The sequence below is a fragment of the Phascolarctos cinereus genome, unplaced genomic scaffold (assembly GCF_003287225.1).
Source record: "Phascolarctos cinereus isolate Bilbo 61053 unplaced genomic scaffold, phaCin_HiC Scaffold_1;HRSCAF=81, whole genome shotgun sequence".
NCBI classification, from domain to species: domain Eukaryota; kingdom Metazoa; phylum Chordata; class Mammalia; order Diprotodontia; family Phascolarctidae; genus Phascolarctos; species Phascolarctos cinereus.
This window is the reverse complement of record NW_027555514.1, coordinates 194,088,209-194,114,634: the sequence shown is the minus strand read 5'-3', so window position 1 is coordinate 194,114,634 and position 26,426 is coordinate 194,088,209. Positions and strand designations below refer to the sequence as shown.

Here is a 26,426-nt window from a genome sequence, read left to right as displayed (position 1 = left end):
CTCTAGGTGACTACTAGCTGGTGAGGTTTTTGCTTCAGAAACCGGTATTCTCTGGTGTAAGTGGGGAGCCTGTCTATATATGGGGGGCAGGGATGCCCAGAACAGTTTGCTCCATGCTCTCCTAATCCCCGGTTCTGACCACTGTTCTAGCAGGCGTGTCATCAGGCAGCTGTGTAGAGGGTTGACAGCTTGCCAAGAATACAGGAACACAGTGAGGGGGCCCCTTGTCACAAGGGCTGGACCTGGGCCTTGAACTCTGAACTCTGGCTTTCCTCCTGGGTCTCTTGTTCCTTAACAACTTGTCTCATCTTAGATCCTTACATGTGTGGGGAACTGTGACAGCATGATTTTTCTTGGTTCTTTCCTCCCCTGGGAGTTGCTTCTAGACAGGCAATGTTCAGACTATTTTAGAAGGTAATCAGAAACCTCCCTGGTATCTTCTAGGAAACCTTCATGCTGAACTTTTAGGCCTGGGGGGGGAATGGCAATGTCTTGAGCCCTTGGAAACTCTGCCTAAGATTCTGATATCAACACCTATGGTCAAACTTGTTTCCTGAGCCGAGAGGACTATCCTGGGGAGAACCCTTAGACCCGATGGAAAGATTTTTAGAAGATGACAGTATTTCAAAGTGTCATGAAGGAGCATGCAAACTGTCTTTGGTATTTCTAAGGCTACTTATCCTCAAACTTTCCTTGCTCTGCTTTTTAAACCTTTAGCATCAGACTCGGTTTGGGGGAGTTTCAAGTTTATCTGAGAGCTTTACCATGGCCAAGTTTTCTTTTCCATTCACTCCCACTTTTTTTCTACCATTCAAAATTAATTCAAAGATCCCTTTTCTTACCTCATCCCACGTTGAAATCTTTACTGTAGTTACTGTACTTATTCAGTGTTCCTAAATCATACATACCCATGTTGGTTCTAGCTCCTTTTCAGTCCTGACTCCTTGCCCATCTGTAACTCCAGTCTTTGATCTTTCTCTTCCCTAGCAGCAACTTCTGGCCCTGAGAACCCAGCATGAACCAGTGAAGGACCTTCAGGGTGAGCAGAAGGCACAATAGACTAGAGCCATGATCATCTCACCACCTTCTCTGGCTCTTTTGTGGCCCATTTCCACAGGGATGAGAATAAAGTAGGATACTCAGGAGTACCTACTGATGCTACCTGTCAGGTGTTACAGTGGGTACAAATAAAAGGCTGGGTAGAACCCAACAAAAATTTTTTTAAAGTCAAGCCAGAAGGGTTTAAGGGACATTTTGTTGGGTGCTGGGGAGAGAAGAGGATAGCAAACCTGTGGGTGCTGGTTAACATTACATAGTGAAGCCGACATGGGAAAAAGCAAAGATTGGGCAGCTTTGATGTGGGAAAAGGGATAAGAAGTGGGAATTAATTACTGGTGAATGGAAACAAGTAGATATACTTGGGGAACTTTGCTGTAATCCAGGACCTAGGGGAAGTCAAGGTTGGGGTAAGGGGCAGGATCTGGGATGATTTGAATATACTCTATGGTCAAATGATATGTTTCAGTCATTTGAGTTAACTGTTTGTAATAGGGTAATAGATTTTTTTGTAATAGGGGGATAGTCCTGGACTGTCATGGTATAAGGAAACATTCAGGCTAAGAACTGAAATCCTCTGAAGTCAGGAAGTGCCTGGGGGAGGGCCTGTATAGCAACAGGACCCCAGTCTCCTGCAAGGCTGTAGGATTGCTTAGTCCTGTTTTTCAGGACCTACACGCTCTTGGGGATATTTTTCTAGCTGTTAAAGCTGAATCATAACGTGCACAGCCTGTGCCAGCCAGCTGAGATAATAACAGTAACAATAATACCCAATGTTTATCTAGAGGGCTATTCCTGTACTCCCTAGCTGTATCCCCCAGCAGCCTCTTTCCCCTATCCCTCCACCCCCTTTACATTCAAAATTTTGTCCGTTTCCTTGACTCTCTCTGTGTTGAGGATTATTTCTCCTTATTTTCACATGAGGATATGGGATGGACGGTGGTGGTGGTGGTGGTGGGTGGTATTAATACACTGATGATACTGCAGATAACTGGGAAGTGAGGAAGGATGGTATAATAATGGTACTTGGAGTCTGACATCTGGGCTAGAATCCTTGATTCTGTCACTTTCTAACTATGTGGCTGGGTAAATCATCTTAACTTCTCTCAGCCTCAGTATTCTCATCTGTAAAATGGGGATAATAATAGCACCTACCTCACGGGGTTGTTGTGAGGCTCAAATAACACAATAGGTATAAAAAAATTACAAATCTTAAAACACCATATAAATGTTAGTGATGATGATGATGATAATGATTGGTTTCCTTCTCTGTAAGAAGGGGATAATAACAAACACTTGTTGTGAAAAAGTACATAATTATCAACTTTAAATGCTACATAAATGTGAGGTTATTTTTAGGAGCAATATCCCCAGAGTTTCTGTCTTAAACCCTTCCTAGTTGGTTGGGTTAGCCCTGGTCAGACAAAATGTGGATGAGGGTAAAGTACAACATTTTCCCAGGAGCCAGGAGTTGGGAGGGACAGGTACAATGATCTCAATTCCCTCCAGTTCTAATATTCTTTTAAAAAAATGGGTATTTTTGTTTTTATATTACTTCTATTTCCAGATGCACCCCCCCTTCCCCTCCCTTCTGCCCTAACAAGTAAGCCATTCTTTGTCACAAAGCACTTTTATTTAAAAAGCAGTTCAACAAAGCCAATAGATTGAGTGCTACAATATATGCAATGTTCCATAGCCACAGTCCTCTTCTTCTGCAAAGAAGGGAGTGAGGTACATCCAATTCTTTAAAAAAAAAAATTAATTAATTTTTAGTTTTCAACATTCACTTCCATAAGACTTTGAGTTTTAAATTTTTTTCCTCTTCTTTTCCTCCCCTATCCCAAGGTGGCATGTAATCTGATATAGGCTCTACTTATCCATTTATATTAAGCATATTTTGGTAGATCGAACTGTTATGATTGTGTGATGACTTATCTCTTTCTGCCTGGAGCTTTCCCCTTATTCCTTCCATAAGAGACTAGATTAGGACAAACCAGGAAACACCCAGCAACACTCAGAGCTATGGCCTAGTTCCTGGGAATTGCTCTGGAATAGATTAATCTTTGTTTTAGAGTATACCCCAAGTCTTCCCCTTCCCCCTGCCTCAGTCTCCAGGAAATTCTGATCATTGTCCACTACCAATTGCACTTTCTTTGGGCACTGTCTAACATATTGGCTCTGGAAAACAGGAGCCAAGCACTTATCATGTGCAGGCAGGCTTTTCTGTTCCTCATCCGCCAGTTTCTCATCCTACTAGGACTTTGTTTATTAAGGCTCCATGATATCTCTATGTGCAGTTGTAGAGCCATGTTCCTCACCTAGTAGGTATTGATTAGCTTTGCTGGCCTTTCATTGCAGGTGTGGATGGATGCAGGCACCCAGATCTTCTTCTCTTATGCCATCTGTCTTGGGTGTCTGACAGCCTTGGGCAGCTATAACAAGTACCACAACAATTGTTACAGGTAACTTGGGAAGTGAGTCTCTGGACATATTTTGTCTCTCTATTACCCCTATCTCTCCCCACCTCCCCACCATGAATGAAATGAGATTCCCTCTCTCCCTTAATCTCTTATCCTTCTCTATTTGACTTCTCCCCTTATTATAGTCTAACTTGTGCTAGAGGTATTATTGACTTATTCCCATGATTAGATTGTAAGCTTCCTGAGGGTAGGGACTAGGTGGAACTCATTTTTGTGCTTCTCACAGTGCCATTTACCTAAGTAGCACTGATAATGAAAGATAATTTAAAGAATAAAACAACACCAGACCCTTCTAAACTTTTGCATGATGATCTACTGGTCAACATAAACAAGAAGAATTATGCCTGCCATCCCAAAATTAAACGAACTGCTTTAAAACGGTTTTATTGGACTCACTCATCTATGCAGCAAAATAGGGAGAAGATTTTGGAGTAGAGGTCAAAGACCCATTGAGTTAAATGATAGCTGGTTATCTAAAATCTGAATTCAATTTTCAGTTTATGTCTGTTCAATGCTTTATATATTTTTGGTGCTGACGCATTTAGGCTGTGATTTCATGGTTTAGGGAAATTCATCTGTCCAGCAATTGGTAATTGAGGGTTGCTTGGGGTACTAAGAGATTAAGTGATTTGCAGAGTCAAATGACCAGTGTATGTCAGAAGCAGGCCTTGAAACTAGGTCTTTCTGATTGCGAAGTCACTCTCTAGCCACTACATTGTACACAGTAGGAACTTGGTTTTTGAATATAACAGAACTATCCCTCTAGCAAGGTACCATGCCAAGGAAAATTTGGAAGAATCTACCAACTTACTAAAATTTCCCCAGTCTTTTTTTTTTTGAATTTATTTTTTAGGCAATTGGGGTTAAGTGACTTGCCCAGGGTCACACAGCTAGTAAGTGTCAAGTGTTTGGTCTGAGGTCGGATTTGAACTCAGGTCCTCCTGACTTCAAGGCCAGTGCTCTATCCACTGCGCCACCTAGCTGCACCCCCTAGTCCTCTTTCAACTTATTCTAGCTGTGTGGTGAAGTAAAACAAGCCCTCTTCAGTGTGAGGTGGTCATTAAGATCTGAGAAGCCACAGCACTGGAAGAACAGCCCAGCTTGCAGGGGTCAGTGGGTGTGGGTGGGCTCTTGAGCAAAGACCTCAGTTGAGCAGCAAGTTTGAGAAGTAGAGTTACTTTTGTTGTTGTTCACTCGTTTTGGTCATGTCTGACTCTTTATGACCCCATTTGGGGTTTTTTTTGGCTGAGATACTAGAGTGGTTTTCCATTTCCTTTTCTATCTCATTTTACAGATGAAGGAACTTAAACAGGATTAAGTGTCTTGCCCAGGGTCACACAGCTAGTGTGTGTCTGAGGTCACATTTGAACTCAGGTCTTCCTGACGCTAGGATTGGTGCTCTAACCACTGTACCACCTAGCTGCGCTGCAGAGCTGTTAATGGCATCGAAGTCATCAGCTTTGTAGATCATCCACAGAAGATATTTAATACTGCAACAGTTCTCTGTCCACTCCCAGAACCCTGCTACAAGAGTGTGCTAAAGCTAGTGCCTAATGGCTTGTGAAGCTAATTAGTAAACTTTCAGAGTGAACCTCTGAAATTGGCAATTGCTGCAAATCAGGGCTTGGTTTATTATTTTGTTGATTATCGGGACTTAAAGAAAGTAATAGAAAAATGTTAATAATTTGGATTAAATTTAAAAGCATCTTGTATGTGTACTTTTTGGTTTTTGGACAACTGGTTGTTAAATATTTACTAGCACACCCATACCTCTGTGCCACCTTTTTACCACATTACCTATTTGTTAATGCAAATAAATGTTAATATTAGTTGAAGTAAAATGGATTAAGCATCATCTAAAAAATCATATCATCTGTTCTAAACTTAAATTAAAGTGGATTTTATTTTGTCTTGGATAATCCATAAGGTAAAAAGCTTGCTGGACTTGGAGTCAAAAGACCGAAAAAATCCTGGCTCTGCTTCTTTTACTATTGGGTGACCTTGAGCAATTCACATATCATTCAATGTGCATTTGCTAGCAGGGAACATTAGTATAGAGGTGTAACTTTGTGGTTTTTAGTTAATTTTTTTGTTAAATTTTGTAGTTAAAAAAGCATTTATTAAGCATCTATTATGTACTAGACCCTGCTGGGCACTGGAGATCAAAAGACAAAGCTGGTTAAATTGAAATTTAAGATATTTATGAAGTACCTACTATTAAAATCTATATCTTTAATATTTCTGCAATTTTGGGCAAATCACTTAATCCTCTGGTTTCTTTATCCTTAAAATGAGAGAGATGACCTCTGAACATCCTGTCTAGCTCTAAATCTGTGGTTGAGCTTGTGTAAGATAATGTAATGGTCCCTGAAGATACAAAATAGTCCTCACTGCCAGGGAACTTGTATTCTACTGAGGGGATCTATGGAATCCAAGGAAAACTGAGGAAAGAAAGAGCACAGACCACTGAGGAGATCAGCAAAGGGTTCTTAGACGAGGTGACAACTACATTCAGCCTTGAGGGTAAACAAGGATTCTGAGAAGCAAAGATCAAGAAAGAATTCATTCTGGGCCCAGGAAAAGGCTTATGTGACTATATGGAGATAGGACATGGAATACTGAGTTTGTGGAAGGGACCTGGGGGTGGTCACAGGGAGATGAGGCCAGAGATCTAGGTCCTCGGGAACTGGACTGACTCACAGATGGCACTAGGTCAGTAAGTACAGCTGAAGGAGATGGGAAATGAAGAAGGAATATCTAGAAGATATATTACACTCATGTCTGAAGACCAGGGCAGATCAGAACCCAGGCCTTTTCCTGAGGTCCTACTTCAGTCTAACTAACATTTATTAAATGTGCGCTACAAGCCAGGTGCTATGCCAGGTACCAGAGGATGCAAAGGTCAATAAGATATGGCCCCTGCTTTGTAGGAAATCATAGTCCAATGGGGCATTCTATAGGTACACAACAGAATGATGGAAAGAGCCTTGGATTTTGAGTCAAAGGGCCTAGTTTCTGATCTTGACTCTACTTATCACTTTGGTAACCTTGAGGAATGATTTCTCCTCTCTGAGACTCATTTTCCTCACCTGCCAAATGAGGGGTTCAGAATAGATGGCCTCTGAGGTCTGTTCCAGGTCTAAATTGTATAATCTATTTTCTTACTTTGATGGATCTAAGAAACCATGAATGTGGACAAACCCTTAACTAGTGAAGATGGCAACTCACCTATACCTCATTCTATCTGATTTGTTTTGAGTTCTTCCATCCATCCTCTCTAGCAGATGTCTCATATTCTCATCTGAGGTTTTTAATTTGGGGTCTGTGAACATTTAAAAAAAATTGATAATCATATTCCAACACAATTGGTTTACTTTGTTAATTCTATGTATTTTATTTTATACATTTCATAGGCTTCACCAGTTCTAGGACACAAAAAATGTTCAGAACCCCTGTTCTACTTCATCAACAACCAGTTGGACACTAGATGATAAATTGTTTTGTCATGCAAAACGCGGTCTGTGCTCAATAATTATGATTTAAAGCAAAATCTAAGCACATTTGGAGCAGTGCAAAGCACTGCAAGAGATGTGAGAAGAGGGGTTACTTCCATTGTGGGGGTCAGGGAAGGCTTCCTGGAAGAGGTAGTACTTGGGTATTGAATGGACTTTTTTTTTTATAATTGATTCCTTTACTTCAGTTTAACAAACTCTTATTAAGTAGCTAACATGTGCAAGCTGATAACTCCCCCTCCTCCAAATAAGTCAAGACAGTGGGCAAGTCCCTGCCCTCAAGGTGATGTTTGAATGTGATTAGGTGTTTGACTTTTTCAGGAAGGTGATTAGTTGGTCTTGTCCTACTTCTGTCTCTTCCCTTCCACCAGGGACTGCATCTCACTCTGCTTTCTGAACAGTGGCACCAGCTTTGTGGCCGGTTTTGCTATCTTCTCCATTCTGGGCTTCATGTCTCAGGAACAAGGGGTACCCATATCTGAGGTGGCCGAGTCAGGTGAGTGGCACTGTTCTGGTTGTGGCAGAGGGAATGCCTGAGCACTGAAGTGGGGCTAGCCCTGATACCAGCAGTGTACTTGCCAGCTGGGATTTTCCTGTGGAAGTCTCAACATTGCCATATTGGAGATCATGTAGTCTAGTCGTCTCTAAGTGGAGGGAAGTTGAGGAATATTAGTTTGAGGTTTAGGGAGACCAAAGGGCAGCCTGGAGGGTGTACAGTCAACAGAGCACTTATTAAGTGCCTACTATGTGCCAGGCACTGTGATAAGTGCTGGGGATATAAAAAAAGACACCCCCCCCCAAAAGTACAAAACAATAGTCTCTGCTCTCCAGGAGCTTTGAGACTAAGAGAGGACACAAAATACAAATAAGATGTAGAAAGGATAAATTGGAGATTTTTCTCAGAGGGGAGGCACTAACATTAAGGAAGACTGGGAGAGGCAGAAGGTGGGACTTTAGCAAAGACTTGACCAAAGCCAGGGAAGCCAGAGGGCATAGGTGAAGGAGGGAGACAATTCCAGGCATGGAGGGCAGTCAGTGAAGATGCCTGGATTTGAGATTTGTAGTGTCAGGTGCAAGATATAAGAAAGGTAGGAAAGGTCCATCTTATGATAGAGGATTTAATAGCCAAACAGGATTTTAATTTGATCCTGGAGGTGATAGGGAACCCCTGGAGTTGGAGGGGATGGCATTATTGGACTGTGCTTTACGAAGATCAGTTTGGCAGCTGAATGGAGGATGGACTGAAGTGGGTGGAGCTTTGAGACAGGGAGACCAACCAGCTTGCTATTGCAGTAGTCCAGGCATAAGATGATGAGGGCTTCTCCAGGGTGGTGGCAGTATCAGAGGAGAGAAGGGGGCATATAGGAGAGAGGTGAAGGTAGAAATGACAGGACTTCGCTACAGTCTGTGTATTGGGGGGTGGTGAGATTGAGGAGTTCAGAAGGACTCCTGTGCTTGCAAGCATGTGTAACTGGAAGGATGGTGTTACCCTCCACAGTGATAGTTCAGAAGAGGGGAGGATTTGGGAGAAAGACAGTTGAGTTCAGTTTTGGATCTGCCATGAGATATCCGGTTGGAGATGTCCATTAGTCAGTAGACAAGTGAGGTTTGGAGGTCGGAAGAGATTTAAGAATCATGTGAGTAGAGATGATGTGTAGGTGGGGCTATCTTACATACATGTAGACTACTAAGGCCATATACTGTAGTGGAAAGAGTGTCAGAAGACCTATGTTTTAGTCCTAGTCTTGCCATGGGCAGTTATTGTGTTATTACAACTCTAGTTACTTGATCTCTTTGGGTCTCAGTCGTCCTTTCTTGTCAAATAAAGGGGGTTAGATTAATAAGATACTCACAGAAAAAGTCCCTTTTTAGCTCTGATTCTCTATCCTCTATCTACTTTAGTTGTAGGGGCAGAAGCTGGGGAATGTGGGTGGTGGCCAGAGAATTAGGATCTTAGGGTCTCAGAATTACAGTGGGAAGGGTTTGTAGAGACCATAGAGTCCAATCCTTTCGTTTGACAGATTGGAAAACTGAGGCCAAGAGAAGTTGTGGATTGTAAAAGGTCACACTTGAGGCAGATTCATAATTCCAAATCAGACTCCTTCCCTCACTAAGCCACACTGCCTCCTTCTCTGGGATGGTGCAGATTTGGAGGGGACAGGTTGTGTCCATATCCAGATAGGCTGATTTTAAATGGGAAATTTTTTGGAGTTGACTATCCTGTCCTTTGTCTTCTCCTGACCCTCACCCAACACTAGACTCTTTTATTTTGCTTCTTGCTATAGGCCCTGGATTGGCATTCATCGCGTACCCCAGGGCTGTGGTGATGCTGCCCTTCTCTCCTCTTTGGGCGTGTTGTTTCTTCCTCATGGTTGTGCTGCTTGGGCTGGATAGCCAGGTATAGTTCATTACCTCCCACCTGAAGACTGACAGATGTGTGTGTGTGAGAGAGAGAGAGAGACAGAGACAGAGACAGAGAAAGAGAGAGAGACATAGAGAAGGAGAGAGACAGACAGAGACAGAGTCAGAGAGAGAGGAGGGAGAGAGACAGACAGACAGAGACAGAGAGAGACAGACAGACAGAACAGAGACAGAGATAGAGAGAGAGAAAGAAAGAGACAGAGAGAGAGAGAGCTCATGTGGGTAGATGGGTAGGTGGAGGGAAGTAAAAGGGAGAAATGGAAGGGCATAGGAGGAGAGGACTTTCTGCAGAAACTCTAATTGGAGAATGCAGGAGAGAATGTCAGGAGTGCAGTGTCCCTCCGCAGTAGTACTAGGATCTTTGGATATGAAGCAGGGACTTACTGAGGCAAGGTCAGTTCATGTGAAGAAGACTCTGGGAGGCTTGCTGGAGGAGTAGGGAGAGGAGTTGGCTAATCCTGGGGACAGGATGAGCTGATGAAGCTTATCTTAAGTGGTCCTCCTCTCTAATTCTTTTGCCCTACCCTCTAGTTTGTGTGTGTAGAGAGCCTGGTGACAGCCTTGGTGGACATGTACCCCAACAAACTTCGGAAGAAGAACCGCCGGGAAACCCTTATCCTGGTGATTTCTGTCCTCTCCTACCTCATTGGGCTCATCATGCTCACGGAGGTAAGAGGCCAGTGAAGCTACAGGGTGGGATGCACTGAGGAGGGCAACCCTCACCAAACAGATGGGACAAATTCTGAAAGTGTTGGGTCTTTCCAACATGGGACACCATTGCTTCTTTTTCTTTATCTTGGAGAAATGCAATGTAAAGGTTATACTATAGGCTGTCATGGTAGTCCGAGAAATGTAGCAAAAGGGGATAATTTGGGTGATCCTAGAAGAAGAAAGGCTGAATGTCAGACCTGGCAAGAAATTTGGCTAGAGAGAGCTCACCTCAGTGGTCCTGGAGATAGAAGGCTTCAGAGCTGGGGCCACTAGCAAAGTCACACCCTCTTTACCCAAATCAAGCTTCAAGGGAAGCAGGCACTGTTTTATTTTATGTGGTGGTCTAAGGAATTAGGAAATAGATGTGTCTTGGCACCCCTTAACTGAGGGCCTCTAAGGTACATTCCAGCTTTAAATCTATGATCCGTTGATAATGAAGAGGGATTTTCTATATGTCCACTGCCCCTTAGGAAAAAAAGAACCAGCTGGCCCTTAGAAAATCCAGGCAAATGTTCACATGCTTTCAGCTGTAACCTGACCCTGGCTAAATGACTATATGATGGTGGTGGTGACCTCTCCTAACCTGAGTCCGCTGAAAGGGAAAAGTGTCTCTGTTTTTATGCATCTGGACTGAAATAGCCTGAGTTAGAGGATGTCCCATGGGCACAGAGGTGGACAGGTCCCCCAGAAGTCCCTCTCCTCTATTTCTTCTTTGCCAGGGTGGAATGTACGTGTTTCAGCTGTTTGACTACTATGCAGCCAGCGGCATGTGCCTCTTATTTGTAGCCATCTTTGAGACACTCTGTGTGGCCTGGGTATATGGTGAGTGACTCAAAAGACCCCTTCAGTAGCCAGGGTTCCCCATCTGAGGAGAAACTCAGGCATCAAGTATAAACATGCTTATCAGCATGTTTCCCCAGAATCCTTCTGAAAAGGTAGTTGATATTCTGGACTCCTCATGGTTGGAAGGGCCAGTCTGGGGAACATTTCATCCCATCTCCAGCCTCTATACTATCCTAAATATACAGATCTCTGTCCTTTCCTCAAAATTCATCGAGGAAAGAAATCTAACTATTTTAACTGCCCTCTTTAACCACCTTGGAAGTTAGAAAGTTATGCTATAAATCTAAATTATGTTGATCCTGCTGTGGATTAGACCAATTATTTCTTGTCATAATAGCTTTATACTATCTTGGCATCTCCCATATTTGGGGCCCTGGGCATGGTTCTCGGCCTGCTATCCTGCCCTGACGCCACTGAGTGCAAAGGCAAAAATGAACAATTTCTCTTTCTTTCCCTTCTTGTCCCTCCCATCTTCTTGTAGGAGCTGAGAGATTCTATGATAACATTGAAGACATGATTGGCTATCGTCCATGGCCTGTCATGAAATATTGCTGGATATTCCTCACACCAGCTGTATGCACAGTAAGAAAACCTTGGGGGCAGCTAGGTAACACAGTGGATAAAGCTCTGGCCTTGGAGTCAGGAGTACCTGAGTTCAAATCTGACCTCAGACACTTGACACTTACTAGCTGTGTGACACTGGGCAAGTCACTTAACCCCAGTTGCCTCACCAAAAAAGAAAAAGAAAAAAGAAAACCTCAGAGGAAGAAGAAAAACTCAGGTTTTCCCTTGAGGAAAACCTCAAATTAGGTTGAAGGGCTGAGGGCACAAGAAATAGAAATAGTTTGAGGAAGGAACATTATTCCTACCAGGAAACAACTTTTCTGATGATCTCAAAACTTTTTACAGCATTTGTCCTAATTTTTCCTCCCTGTTGGCTCAGAAGATTTCCTGTCACATGTAAAAGGAAAGATCTGAGAACAAGAAGGGTCGCATAGATTGTCTGAGGCCACAGTGCCTAGTGACAGAGCCAGAGTAAGGACCTAGGGATGTGAGGTTCATTCAATATATATATTTTTTTGTCTGCATTGCCTCAATCTGCTAATAGTACATGTCTAGCACCCCCTGTGGGTGGAGCCCTGACCTGGTGTGAAATACAGAGAAGGAAGAGATAATCAACAATCAGTCTCTTGAGAAACTCATAGATAAGATTGACTCCGTGACTCATATAACATTAGCATTTAAGCAAGTACAAATAAATGTAGCATAAACAATGGATACCATGAGTTAAGTGGACTATGGAATAATAGTGTAATCTGAGTCAAGGAAAAGTTAATCAGAAAATATTTCAAGGAGGAGGTAAATTTTTTAATAGAGTATAGAAGGAGGTGGGTTGGGGAGAGATGATGATTAGCAGGGAGAGAATTGACAGGAAGAGGGAGGAGCCTGCCTACCATATATGCTTCATAGAATGGTTGTGGTGGGAGCGGAAGTTGAGGGGATGGGTGGATTGGTGGAGGTGAGGGGATGGGAGTGGGGGTGGGGGTGGAGGTCGATGTGTAAGTATCCATGGGCTTTGCCTCCATTGACCTCTTTCCTTTCCCATTCCTTACTCTCAGGCCACCTTCCTTTTCTCCCTGGCCAAGTACACCCCACTGACCTACAACAAGAAGTACACTTACCCATGGTGGGGAGATGCTCTGGGCTGGCTCCTGGCACTGTCCTCCATGATCTGCATCCCAGCCTGGAGTGGTTACAAACTGACAACTCTCAAAGGCTCCCTGAGGGAGGTAGGGAGGGGTAAGGCTAGGGGAGGTGAGCAGGGTACACTCTAAGGAGCTTAGATGAGAATTTAAGGAAGCATGAAAGTTTGTGGGTAGAATGGAGGGGAAGAATGCAAAATGGGGGCAGTCAAGTTGACTGTCTTAGTAGGTAGCCTGCCTGCCTGCCATAAATTAGTATGTGACAACAGAGCGAGTGAGATCAGTAGATGCTGGTATTAAGGGATGATAGGCTAATAATTGGAAGGGACCTTACAGGCCATCTAGTCCGATTCATATCAGAAATATGAATCCTCTCGCTTCAACATCCTTGACAAGTTATCCAGCTCATTCTTGATTACTTTCAGTGAACAGGAAGTTATTGTCCTCCAAGGCAACCTATTTCAGCTTTGGCTATTTCTAATAGTTAGGAAGTTCTTCTTTATTTTGACCTGAAATCTACCTTCCCATAACTTCCAACCATTAGTTCTAGTTCTGGGGATAGGCAAATAATAATAATAATAATAATAATAATAATAATAATAATAATAATAATAACATCTACCAGCTCTGGAAAAGAATCACTTAGAAATTTGAAGATGGTGATTATACATCACCCTGTCCCTATCCTTAATCTCTTCTTCCTAAATATTCATGTGATTTACTTTCTAGTTCTTTCCCTCATCCTCCCCCTTGTATGCTTCAGCATGTCAGCGTCCCTGCCAAATGCAGCATAAATTGACATTTGTTTATTGGGGGCTGCCATGATATGCTGTTGATTTCTGAGATTACATTTCCAACAAAACCTCCAAGGAGTCTGCATTGGGCAAGCAAAGAAGTAAAGCTTTGGTTATAAGGATGGGTTTAAAGAAAATGGCAGAAGACTTGTTGGGTGAAGCCAGAGTGTATGCTTAGGCCTGGAGAAGACTTTGGGAGAAGAGTTTGTCAGATTAGAGGATTGAACCTGATGTAGGGGAGAGGCAGGGTGTCTCACTGCTAATGTCGTACCCTTTCATAGCCTCTACGTTTTATCTTCCAGAGAGTCCGTCAGCTCATATGCCCAGAAGAGGACCTGGCCCAGCGGCTGTGTACAGCACCCCCTACTCCCTCCACTACTCGGGCAACACTTCTTAGGCTCACAGAACTCGAGTCCCACTGCTAGAGACCAACTCAGACTGTAATCTGGAATGCACTGCTGGTTTTTCAAAGTCCTGTGTATTCAGCCCCCTGCCTTGTCCTAGATATGGCTGCAGAGGCGAGCAGGCAAAATTGCTGTGCCTTTTTTGGAGGAAGGAGCTTTCTAACCACACCCAGTCTCACTTCACCCCAGAATCACAGACAAAAAAGCCCCTGGGGGTGTCCTGCACTATTCCTTCTGGACTGGAGGCCTCCTCCTCCCCAGTTCATGCCTGGTGGGAGAGGAAAGACCTGAGTGCAAATTAAGACTTCAGCTACTTAAGGGAGGAGAACCTTTTTTTGGGGGGTGGGGGTGGGGAAATGGGATGGAATGGATAGAGAGATTTTACCAAAAAAGGCCCCTCTTCCTTTGTTCCATTAAATCCACATTCTTTGCACTGGTCCATCTGCAAAAACTCAGCCTTGTCTCTGTTTCTTCATCCCTCCATCCACTTCCTTGATTTCCTTGCTTCATTATGCTGTTTCTTCCCTCCTCCCCAACCCCCACTCCATGGAACTTGTAGGAATAAGGAGCTATGCAGGGTTTATGAGGTCTAACAGTCCCCATGACCTTCACCACAAAACAAGAGTTGAGTGGTTCTGCTATCTCTCCTTTATGCATTAACATTGTCGTATCTATCCTGAAACTTCAGAGTCCTTCCCTTTCTTTGATTCTCCTCTTTTTTCTTAACAGCTACAGAAATCTTAGGGCCACAAAGAATTACCGGACAAAAGATATGGCCTGTGTCCTTGAGGGATTTTTAATCTAGTTGAGGAGATATGACAGATACTGCAGCACGAAATCAGCATGGCAGAGGGGAGAAAGCTCTGGAGACCTGGGTTCCTGACTTGGCCACTCCTGCCTTTCCTTCTCTAGCTCCTCTCATCCCCATCTCCCTACCTCAGTTCTCCTTCACAGAGTTTTTATGAGAGACATATACAGAGTTTATGAGGTTTTACAGTTCCCATGATGGTGGATGGATGGACAGATGGATGGAAGGACACAATTTGGAGTGTTCCGTCACCAAATTCTTAGATGAGAGGAAACCATCTTCTCTCTTCCCTTAAAGTCTCCTTATTCCTTTGAAATAAAAGGGAAGGTACTGGGAGAAGAATTACTGGAAAAGTGAAGGATTGACCTTTATACAGGGAAGGTGAAAATTGGTATCTCATTATACTTTCCATCAAGATTTACCAAATGCCTGCTATGTCCTATGGAGGCAGCATCTCAGAATCAGATGGGACCTCAGAAAACATCTAGTCCAACTCTCTGTATGACATTCCTGATAAGTGGTTGTGCAACCTTCCCTTGAAAACTGCTACTTTTAAAAAATTTTAATTTTTTTTTTTATTTTTAGGCAATTGGGGTTAAGTAACTTGCCCAGCTAGTGTCAAGTGTTTGGTCTGAGGCCAGATTTGAACTCAGGTCCTCCTGACTTAAGGGCTGGTGCTCTATCTACTGTGCCACCTAGTAGCCCCTGAAAACTGCTACTAAGGGACAACCTGATTTCCTGAGACTTTGATGCTCTTTTTCTTAACTATTCTTAGTGCATATTCTTTGCTTCATGTCTCATTTGTCATTTTCACTCTTTATTTTTTATTATACTTATCTATATATCTATATCTATATCTATATAGATAGATATATATCTATATCTATCTATCTATATATATATATATATATATAATATCTATCCCCTATTTGGTAGAATGTAGGTTCCTTGAGGGCAGATTCCTTGGTTGTTTTTCATCTGGGCCTTGAATGTAAAGGTAGGAATTAGATAAAGAGGAGATAGGAGGGGCATTTCAGGTAAGAGTAGGAGAGGTGATGAAGAAAGTTGTGGCCAGGGGCAGAAATATATATTTCAGATTTTAGGACTAAGGAGTTACAGGTACAGGTATGATAGTAGTGATAGGGTTAGAGAGATAATTTCCTGTCTTACACCCTTCTCTTTTTTCTTTTTTTTTTCCTTTTTGACACTCTTTGCCATTCAGATCATCCATGGTTATGGGTTGTCACTGGGGGATGAATATAATTGAAATCTTTTGTTGGTCAGTGGTTTTAAATTTCTCTATTCAACCAAACAGTTTGCTGGAGCTGATCTCAGGGAATAAAAATTATTCTCTTCCCTATTCCTCCTAAGCTTTTTAGGAGGGCTACTGAGTACAGTCCTGACAGGGAGTAGAAAATACCACCGGAAATAGCAAGAGGTTAAGAGAATCCAGTATTCTCCATAATCCACACACTGGAGCATCTGTCCTAGGACCATTAAGAGTTGGCCATAGGGGCAGTTAGGTGGCACAGTGGATAGAGCACAGGCCCTGGATTCAGGAGGACCTGAGTTCAATTCCGGCCTCAGACACATAACACTTACTAGCTGTGTGACCCTGGGCAAGTCACTTAACCCCATTGCCTAGCCAAAAAAAAAAAGGGACTTGGCTGTATCTGCAGGCATTATCCACTCAACTCTATTGCTTTCCTGATCTGTTTCCTTGAGACCTCACAAGAATAGCGAATTTGCTGAGCAGGTTTACAACTGTCAACCTTAGGTTTCCAGTCCTTCTTGGCCCCCCTGTTCCCAAATGATCTCTCTCTCTCTCTCTCTCTCTCTCTCTCTCTCTCTCTCTCTCTCTCTCTCTCTCTCTCTCTCTCTCTCTCTTTCTCTCTCTCTCTCTCTCTCCCCTTCTCTCTCTTTCTCTCCCCCCCCCTTAGGAAAGAAGGGCTGTGACAATGATGCCACAAGCAGAAATGTGAGAAAAAGCAGCTTAGCATCTTGGGAACCAATAGCAATATCCAGACTCAGCCAGCAGTGGTCCTCATCTTCCAAGGTCCACTTCCTTGTTTCAATATCCAGGTGTCACCACCAGATATGACCGCAAGGGGGTGGCACTGCTGCGACCAAAGCCTTATTTGAGTTCCTGCACTAGGAGAGGATGGTTAAACTTGGTACACTGCTTATTTTTCTATGGAAAAGAGTGAAATCCTGCTGCGCAAAGCTGGATTTAAGCTTTGCAGCAAAGATACATGTGGAAGAACCTGTCCTCCTCCTGGATTTGCTGGCCAGGGTCCTGACCCCAGAGGAACCCTCTGGTATGTGTCTTCAACCCCTGTTCCTACAACTCATGGGTACAGAATCAGAGCTTCCCAAGGATGACTTCTTTTCATAGGTAGAGAATCACAGAATACTAGAAATAGAAGACACCTCAGAGATCATATAGTATAATCCTATCATTTTGGGAAAAAATAGTTATATGGATGCCTTCTGTTTTTTTACAGCACAGTCATTTTCCAGTACATCCCCCTACCTCTGCACTGAACCCTCTGTTGTGACAAAGAAAAAAAGTTCAGTAAAACTGAGTGATATTGGTGCCTATGCAACCCTCTGTCCCTATAGACCCTCCATCTTTCTATTGAAAAGAGGGAAGTGTGTGTATTCTGTTTTCTAGGCCTAAAACTGGTTATTTCAATTAATTTGAGTTAAATTGCCTTTTAGTATTGTTTTTGATTACATTATTGTAGTCATTGTATCTATTGTTCTCCTGGTTTTGCTTGCTTCCTTCTTTATCAGTTCTTATAAGCTTTCCCATGTTTCTCTGAATTCTTTATATTTTGGTTTCTTACAGCATAATAGTATTCCATTACATTCTCATGTCAAAGCTCATCCATTCCTCAATTAATGGGCATACACTTTGTTTTTTTCTATCTACAAGAAAAAAAATGTATTAATTATTTGGTTTCTATGTGACCTTTCTTTTTGTCTCTAACCTCCTTGGGGTTCATGCTCAGTACTGCCAACCCCTTCATTTTACAGATCAGACAACTGAGGCCCAAAGAGTAGAAGTGATTTGTCCAAGGTCATAGAGTCCTTTGCAGGGCCAGAACTTAGCTCCAGGTTTTCTGACTCCAAGGCTAGTGCCCTTTCTGTTATACCATGGTGCCTGTCTGGGTACCATGAATTTGTACACATGCATGTCTTTAGGCATGTTCTTATGTAGCTGCCTGGGTGCATGCACCCATTTTGTCTTGACTGTGTGTGTAGCACTTTGAGCCCTTAACATGGCCCCAGATGGCTACTTCCAGGTCCATGGTATTCATTAGATAACCAGAGCGTTAAATTCACTGCACTAAACCCCATATCCATCTACCAAAACCAAGTGAAACATGTTACATCATAGTAAAGCTTAAGATATTTAATTCAAACAGAATGCGAAGTAAATAACAAGGAGTTAAATCAAGCAATAAGTACTCACGCAACCCATTTCCCAAACATCCAGGGATTAGAGGCTTCCCATCAACTCATCTCTTCTCCTTTCATTACTACCCAGAAAAAGGCACTGAAATCTGGGGAACAGAAAAGGAGTAAGATCGATTTGCCCATTAGATGAATGCTGAAGCCTTGACGCCTGGAAGGTTGAGCCTATAAACAAGAAAGCTTTGCAGATGGCCTTCTAAAGAGGGGGAAACTTCTGCTGTTGTTTCTACCAGGAGCAGCCCCAGAGCCAGACTGGGCTCCATATTTTCCTTCTATTTTCTTTCTCTCTCTCTTTGGTGTTTTTCTCTCTCTACTCCAACTCAGGTTTGCTAGTCTTGCTACAATCCAGCCCACATCTCCAATTAGCAACAGTACATGCACACACACACACACACACACACACACACACACACACACACCCTAGGCCTCAGTATATACACACACATTTGTATATATATATATATATATATGTGTGTGTGTGTGTGTGTGTGTATATACACACATATACATACATATATACAAGCATACATACACATGTATATGTGTACATACACATATACATATACATATATGTGTATAGATGTAAAGAGAGAGAATATGTGGTTGGTTGTTGTTCTTCATTCTCGAAGAAGACCAAAATGACATCACTGTGTTAGAGTCAAGTTACAGTGTGTGTCTGACTATGGTGATGGACCAATATAAGCTCAGAATGTTCTACCACAGGTCAGGCACAAATAGTCCATGTGAACATTTGGGGTGGATGCTCTAAATTTGCACATCTCACATTTCTTTTGAGCTATTTCAATTCTGCTTTACTCACGGAGCACAGCACCTTCTCTGATGAGGGCACGCCATGCTGGGCTGTCCTGTGCCAGTGTCTCCCATGTCAACAAGCAATTCCAAAGTTCTTCAGAGAAACCTTGAGAGTGTCCTTTTATCACTTTTTCTGACCACTATGTGAGCGTTTGCCCTGTGTGAGTTCTCTATAAAATAGTCTTTTCGGCAATCTTATGTTTGGCATTCGAACAATGTGGCCAGCCCATAGGAGTAGAGTTTGAATGCTTGGCAGCTTAGTTCAAGAGAAGATCTCAGTGTCTGGTATCTTATCTTGCCAGGTGATCTTCAGAATCTTTCTAAGACAATGCAAATGGAAGTGATTCATTTTCCTGGCATGGCAGTGGTATACTGTCCAGGTTTCATAGGCATACAACAATGAAGTTGGTGCAATGGCTCTGTAGACCTTCAGTTTCATAGTCAGTCTGATATCTCTTCTCTCCCACACTTTCTTTTGGAGCCTCCCAAACACTGAGCTAGCTCTGGCAATGTGTGCATCAACCTCATTATCAATGTGTACATCCCTGGAAAGTATACTGCCAAGGTGAATGAAGTTATCCATAGTACTCAAAACTTCTCCATTTGCTGGAGTCGATGGTTCCACATACAGATGGTGTGGTGCTGGCTGATGGAGCACCTGTATTTAGCACAAGCAGCAGAGAATTTATCCATACTCTGTTGCATCTCAGCTTCAGAGGCTGCATTGAGTGCACAATCATCTGCAAACATAAAATCATGCACCAACACTCCCTCCACTTTAGTCTTGGCTTATAGCCTTTTCAGGTTGAAGAATTTACCATCAGTGTGGTAGCTGACCTTGATGCCATGTTCCTCCTTGTTAAAGGCATTTGACAACATGAGTTCAGTCATGTCTGACATTTCATGACCCCATGGGTATGGCCCATAGGTTTGTTTTATTTTATTTTGGTTTTTTTTGGCAAAGATACTGGAGCGGATTGCTATTTCCTTCTCCAGTGGGTTAAGGCAAATAGGGTTAAGTGACTTGCCCAGGGTCACACAGCTAATATTTACTGTCTGAGGCCAAATTTAAACTCAGATCTTCCTGATTCTAAGCCCAGTACTCTATCCACTGAGTCATCTAGCTGCCTCCTGGGCAAACAGAGGTTAATCGACTTGACCAAGGTCACGTGTGTTTATTTATTTATTTGTGCCTGCATATGCCAAGGCCATTTGTGTTGGTGACTGAGAGCACATATATTGGAGTGTGTTCCCTGAGTCCCTAGAGATTGAAGCTAGCGCTACAATCTGATGATAGATACACACAAATGCCCCATAGGTTGACTGTAAAATGGATACACAATTATTTATTCTTTTGCATAATGCCAAACTATATCAAGCCCTTCCTAAATCCTCTAGTTTAATGCTTTAGGGATTGAGACTGCTGATGGTGGGGCAAGGTGATTTGGAGATTAATAAACACAACCTTGGTTTATGGGCTTAACAGACACGCCATGGACTGGACCTAGAGATTTGATTTCAAAGTCTGCCCCAGATACTTGCTGATACCTGTGTGTCTGGGTTTTGGTTCCTTCTTACACTGCTACCAGAGTTTGGGTGAGGTTTTCAGGCCATTGTAGGGGCACGGAGGGAATGCTTAAGGGAATTTCCCTGCCCTATCTTCTCCCTCTGCCACGTAGGGTGGAAACTGGATCCCATAGTCCTGTGTGGAAGGGGACACAAAAGGCATGGAATTTGGTTTGCTTTGTCTAAGGATCACACCTAATCAGAGAATAAAAGTTTCAGAGAAAAAGGCCGGGGGGGGGGGGGAGGAGCCCTTGAGGCAAATGATAGCTGAATAGAGAAAAAAGACTCATAGATTCCCACAGAGGCGCCACATACACTCAGATACCCACACCTGTTAGTAGAGGAATGACTGCCCAGGCTTTCAGCCCAGAAGGCCCACTTACCCTAACAATAAAGTGCTATGGAAATGTGAACAATTAAGAATTACTGTGGCATAGAATTTACCCAACTGAACACATGGTAGTTTCTTGCTTTGGTCTCTGAAACTAGTAGCTCATAAAGATGTGCAGGTTCTCTTGTCTCTTGTTTTCAAGCACATTCAAGAAACATTTATTTAGTATCTGTTCAAAGCACTGTGATAGACACCAGGAAAGAAACATAATATAAAGAAACATGAAACCTGTAGTCTAGAAGGACAATTATGGATTGTCCACAAGTGAAGATCTCACTTGAGCATACATGAGCAATTCCAAACATATCCTTCTAAACTCTGTGGGGTCCCACTCCCCAACAAATTTTTACCTAAGCATGACTGCTAAAACCCAGACACATACATATATACAAACCCAGATGTTAACCCCACTTTTCTCCCTCACCCCTATGATGTCAGTCCTTATCTCTCATGCCCTCATCATTGATGTGTTTCTCAAGCAATGTGGATCATTGATTGAGAACAGGTGAGGATATAGTGACTTTGTAGTATTCCTTTTAGGAGTGGCATGGTCTTCTCATGTTAATGACGGTCCGAGCATCATTGGAGTCAGACCATACCTTCCCCTTGGCCTTCAAGTTCATGGGTAGGAGCCAGGTCTCTGGTGAATGGAGAGAAAACCCATTTTTTGCAGAGCTCTGCTGCTTTCTCTATTTTGGGCATGGTCAAGACTACTGATTACTGAGGTCTAGGAAGGAGCTGAGCATAACGTCCTCAAGTCAAGTAACTGGCATTTATGCTCAGTATTTCACTTTCTTCTAAATCCATTTTCTTTGATGCATAACATTAGTCTTATGTACTTCCACACTCTACCTCGCTTCTCACTTTTCTGGTCCCACCCTCAGGTAGCCATCGCCAGTCATCTTGACCTATGTCTTGCCACTGGACTTGGATGACTCTGGAGGAGAGGGTGAGGCTGATGACTTTGCGCAGCTCTGCTTCACTTAAATCCAATTCACTTGCAAGTCAAGACATCACCCTCATGATGTCATTGGTCCTCTTTGAGAACAAAGGATGAACAACAACAATCCCACCCTCACATTTAATCTTTAGTTATCTGGAATGGGACAAAAGTTAAAAGAGCTAGGAGAGAGATCCTTGATGTTATTCCACTGACTACCTACTATGCAATGGTTCAATTTCCCCAGCCCTAATCATCAATTCACCCTGGACCCTTGGGAAAGAAAATATTTATTTCATGGTATTTATCTTATTCAATTTTTATAAGGTAGAGTAGCTATAAAATTTACCTATTACTTATAGTTTTAGAATCCCCATCAGCCCTTAGTTAAAAAAAATCCCTTAAAAGAATTTGAAGACTTAGTTTACCAAAACTTCCCTCTTAAAGTCTACAAGGAAGAGTCACTTTCTTCCTGGAGAGCACCAACAATGTTCTGCCCCTCAGCCAATCTTGAGGCTGTGAACTGGATAAGTTCATAGCTTCAATAACTAAAAGGGAGATCAAAGGACTCTGGTCACAAAGTGAGGGATCTCTATTATCCCAAGAAACATGCTGTCTGGGGGAAAAGACTGTTGAGAACATGTGAACCTCCAATCTCTGTCTCTTAGGATCTAGCCTTGATTGTCCAAGGTTGTCTCTGGGTATTTTCTATGAGAGAGAGTATATGGGAAAGTATGGAACAAGTAGGTGCCTGGGGGAAAACTGAATGTCCCAAGCCTAGATATGACCTTTGATCTGGACATGACCTTGAATTTGCAATAAGAATACCCTTTGTTGCAGATTCAATACAATCCAACTGAATAAAAATTTATTGAGTATCTATAGATGTACAAGACAAAATATGTTGGAGATACAAAGAGAAACCTGAGAATTATTATAGTAGGTGATGCCTGAGTTAGACCTTCAAAGAATAAAGTAACTCCAATGGATGAAGACTAGGTAGGATAAGAAGTCTGTTCCAAGGGCAGCTAGGTGGCGCAGTGGGTAGAGCACTGGTTCTGAAGTCAGGAAGACCTGAGTTCAAATCTGGCCTCAGACCAAACACTTGACACTTACTAGCTGTGTGACCCTGGGCAAGTCACTTAACCCCAATTGCCTAAAAAAAAAAAAAGTCTGTTCCAGGTAAGGGAGATGTCATGAGAACAGAGAAAGGAAAAGATGGCACAGAAACAAAAGTGACTGTTGGCTGACATGTGGCAAGGAGTGATAAAAAATGAGAGACAGAAGTTGAAGCTAGATTGTGGAAGACCTTGAATGTCAAGGTCAGGCATAGTCAATGGGAAGTCCCTGGAGATTTTATAGAGAAGAAGAGTGACATGGTCAGATTAAGAAGATTAACTGGAGCTACAGCATAAAAGTTGTATTTGAAACAAAGAGATTAATGGTAGCTGAGAAGATGAATTAGAAGACTATTAAAATAGTTCAGATAATGATTTAAGGTAATGGCAGTGGTTTAGAGTAGTAGTGTCAAACTCAAATAGAAAGGGCATTAAACCGTACCTAAGGATCCCTGTGGGCTGCATAATTGACTTACAAAACCACATATTAACATCATTGTTTTTAGTCATCAGACTCTACATGATCCCGTGGATTTTGTGCATGTGATTTTCTTGGCAAAGATACTGAAGTGGTTTGCCATTTCCTTCTCCAGTGTGTCCCTATTTTACAGATGAAGAACTGAGGCAAATAAGGGGTAAATGACTTGTCCAGGTCACATACCTGGTGGGTGTCTGAGGCTGAATTTGAACTCAGAGCTTTCTGACTCCAGACCCAGAGAAACTCCAGATCCATTACATCACCTAGCTGCCACTATATATTAATGTTATCTATGTTCTATTCTAATTTTGTTTATTTTGTAAAAATATTTCCCAATTACATCTGAATCTGTTGGGCCACACTCAGGAGTATTGCAAGTAGCAGTGTCACTGCTAGGCTTGTGTTCAACACTTTTGGTTTAGATGAAAAGATAACTGAGAAATATTGTAGAGATTGTAGAGAATCTACAGGATTCAAGTTTTGATCTCTCCCTTCTCTCCTCATATAGGAGAGAATTGATGCCATTTGCTACACTACTCCATCACCACCATTTGAAATGACAATTGGCTTCCTAAACATGTTTATTTTAAAAACCTTTACGTGTTATGCTGCAGAGCTGCTGCTAAGTGGCACAGTAGATAAAGCACTGGGCCCAGAGGCAGAAATACTTGAGTTCAAATATGACCTCAGATACTTGCTAGCGTGTGGCCCTGAGCAAGTCATTTACAGTCTGTTTGCCTCAGTTTCCTCAATTGTAAAATAAGGATGATAATATCACCTACCTCCCAGTGTTGTCTTAGGATCAAATAAGACAATACATGTAAAGTGCTTTGCATAGCGCCTAGCACATACTAGGCGCTAAATAAATGCTAGTTGTTATCATCATCATCATCATCATCATCATCATCATCATCATCATGATCCCTAAGTCTGCTAAATGTGATCTTTGCCAGTTGAAGTCCCTCTGGCAGCAGAGGGATAGGCAAGAGGACTTTCTATAAGCTCCTGGGCTTTTCTTGATACAGATTGACCTAGTTGGCTAACATTTTACCCTGACTCTTTTCTCTGACCCCTGTCAAAGGCTTCCAACTAGGGTAGTAGAACTGTCCAAGGTGCTGTTAAAAATTTAATTCTTTGGAAAGATGGGTTGCTTATCTCCATTAGCTTTCCACCTCTTCCAAATACAATATCTGATCAGTGCTAGATTGGCTTTGTCAGAGATGCTGAGGTTGAACTGACCATACTTTGAGGAACTATGTGATATAGATATGTAGCTTGGCTAGGAGATAAGTTTTAACCTGGAAAGACTAATTAGACTAATGTTATCAGAATAAGACTGTGGGCATTACATCAGGACAGAAAGACCATTTGGTATGCTTTCTATGGAAAGTCAAATGCTCTGTCAGTTTCCTGGGCAGGAGTAAGCTCACTTCGTAAGCTCAAACAAGGTAGTTTTCCTCCATAAAAGAGATGTGAATGCTGCAGCACTAGGAACTCAGAACTACCAAATACTTGGAGTTAAATACCCATCCCATACGTAAGTTATCTTCTGAGTATTCCTCATTCCCTGACATTTTGGGATGAGGCTATAGTATTGGTGTGGAGTTTCAGTCCAGCCGAGGGGATTTACTGGTATTTACTTACTCAAATGCCTAGCCCTAACAGCCCTTTGCCTGTGCCCTTCTTGGAGCTTAGAGTGAAAAGCTATGAAAGCTGATGCCACTGTTCCCACACCATTATGGAACTCAGTCACCGTGGGACCCTAGAGGGTGGGTCCAACAATTAGCTGGTTATTTCCACATCCCACATCTGGTAAATTTTCACATCCTATTTCCTTAAATCTTTGTGAATAAGTTTCTTGTTTTGTTTTGAGTCCAAACTTATGATTTTATCAGCATGAAGATCTCTGGGTGTGGAAACTCCTTCCATCAAGATACAGCAGTGATTCCTTTGTAATTTGTAATTTCAGAAAGTTGTCTGGAGGCACTGAGTGGTTAAGCAATTTGTCTATGACCACATAGGCAGAATGTGATAGATGTGTTACCCAAACCCAAATCTTCCCAATTCCAAGACTAGCCCTTTATCCATTGTGTCACAGTGCCTCTCCCCACCATCTTATCTCTTTCAAGCTCTCTTCTGTCCTTTCTCTGCCTTCCTTTTCTACTTCTGCCTTTGGGAATTGCTTTAGTGTTAAAAGATTCTGTTCCATCCCAGCTCTCTTCATCAAGGGAAGTGGTATAGTTTAGTAAAAAGGGTACTACCTCTGGAGTCAGAGGACCTGACTACCACTTCTACCACTGACAATTACTTTGTTGTGTAACCTTGTAAACAGATCACTTAGTCTCACCAAGTTTCAGTTTCTTCATCTGTAAAATGAAGGGTTTGAGCTAGATGGTCGCTGGGGTCCTTTCAGCTCTAGCTCTATGATCTTGTATCCTTTTCAATTTCTAGGGCTCACAGAAATCTGGTTCTAAAGAAGACATCAAAAATACTATATCCTTTCACTTCTTCCATTGTGGGTTACTCCTCTAATGTTCTCCTACCCTAGGACAGGAGGAGAGATCAGTCTACTTTTTGCTCTCCACAGCCTCTTCCAGATCTTCCAGCTGCCAATATTGTTCTATCTCCTTTGAGGTTCATACCATTTGTCTATATAACCTAGTAGAGATCCTTCTTTGCTACAACTATGGACCTCTAAGTCATTCTCCTTCCTCTCAAGGAATCCAATTACCTACTTCACAGTCTACTCCATTCCAAAGTCTGAAGTCCCCTTTAGATTTGGGAACTTCACTATTAATGTTTATTTAGATATCTTGGCCTTCTAGTTCATGAGCCTCTTCAGCTTCCATGAACTATATTTTTACTTCATGTTAGCTACTCACGGAGATAGTCATTTTTTCATTATCAC

At 42.4% G+C, this 26,426-nt stretch overlaps 1 protein-coding gene across 2 annotated transcripts in view; it reads left to right on the top strand.

The window, feature by feature from the left end:
* The window catches only part of SLC6A13 (solute carrier family 6 member 13), a 52,081-nt gene extending 34,392 nt beyond the window's left edge, over nt 1-17,689 (top strand). Inside the window, exons 8-15 of one of the 2 annotated variants that reach the window (XM_021001727.2) lie at nt 3,415-3,518; nt 7,420-7,544; nt 9,334-9,446; nt 10,001-10,138; nt 10,900-11,002; nt 11,505-11,605; nt 12,643-12,813; nt 13,823-17,689. In XM_021001727.2, coding sequence (XP_020857386.1) covers nt 3,415-3,518; nt 7,420-7,544; nt 9,334-9,446; nt 10,001-10,138; nt 10,900-11,002; nt 11,505-11,605; nt 12,643-12,813; nt 13,823-13,945 — 978 coding nt within the window. In that variant the 3' untranslated portion in view covers nt 13,946-17,689. The remainder of the gene's footprint in view (nt 1-3,414; nt 3,519-7,419; nt 7,545-9,333; nt 9,447-10,000; nt 10,139-10,899; nt 11,003-11,504; nt 11,606-12,642; nt 12,814-13,822) is intronic. The other variant, XM_021001728.2, reaches the window with a different exon arrangement.
* The last annotated feature ends 8,737 nt before the right edge of the window (nt 17,690-26,426 follow it).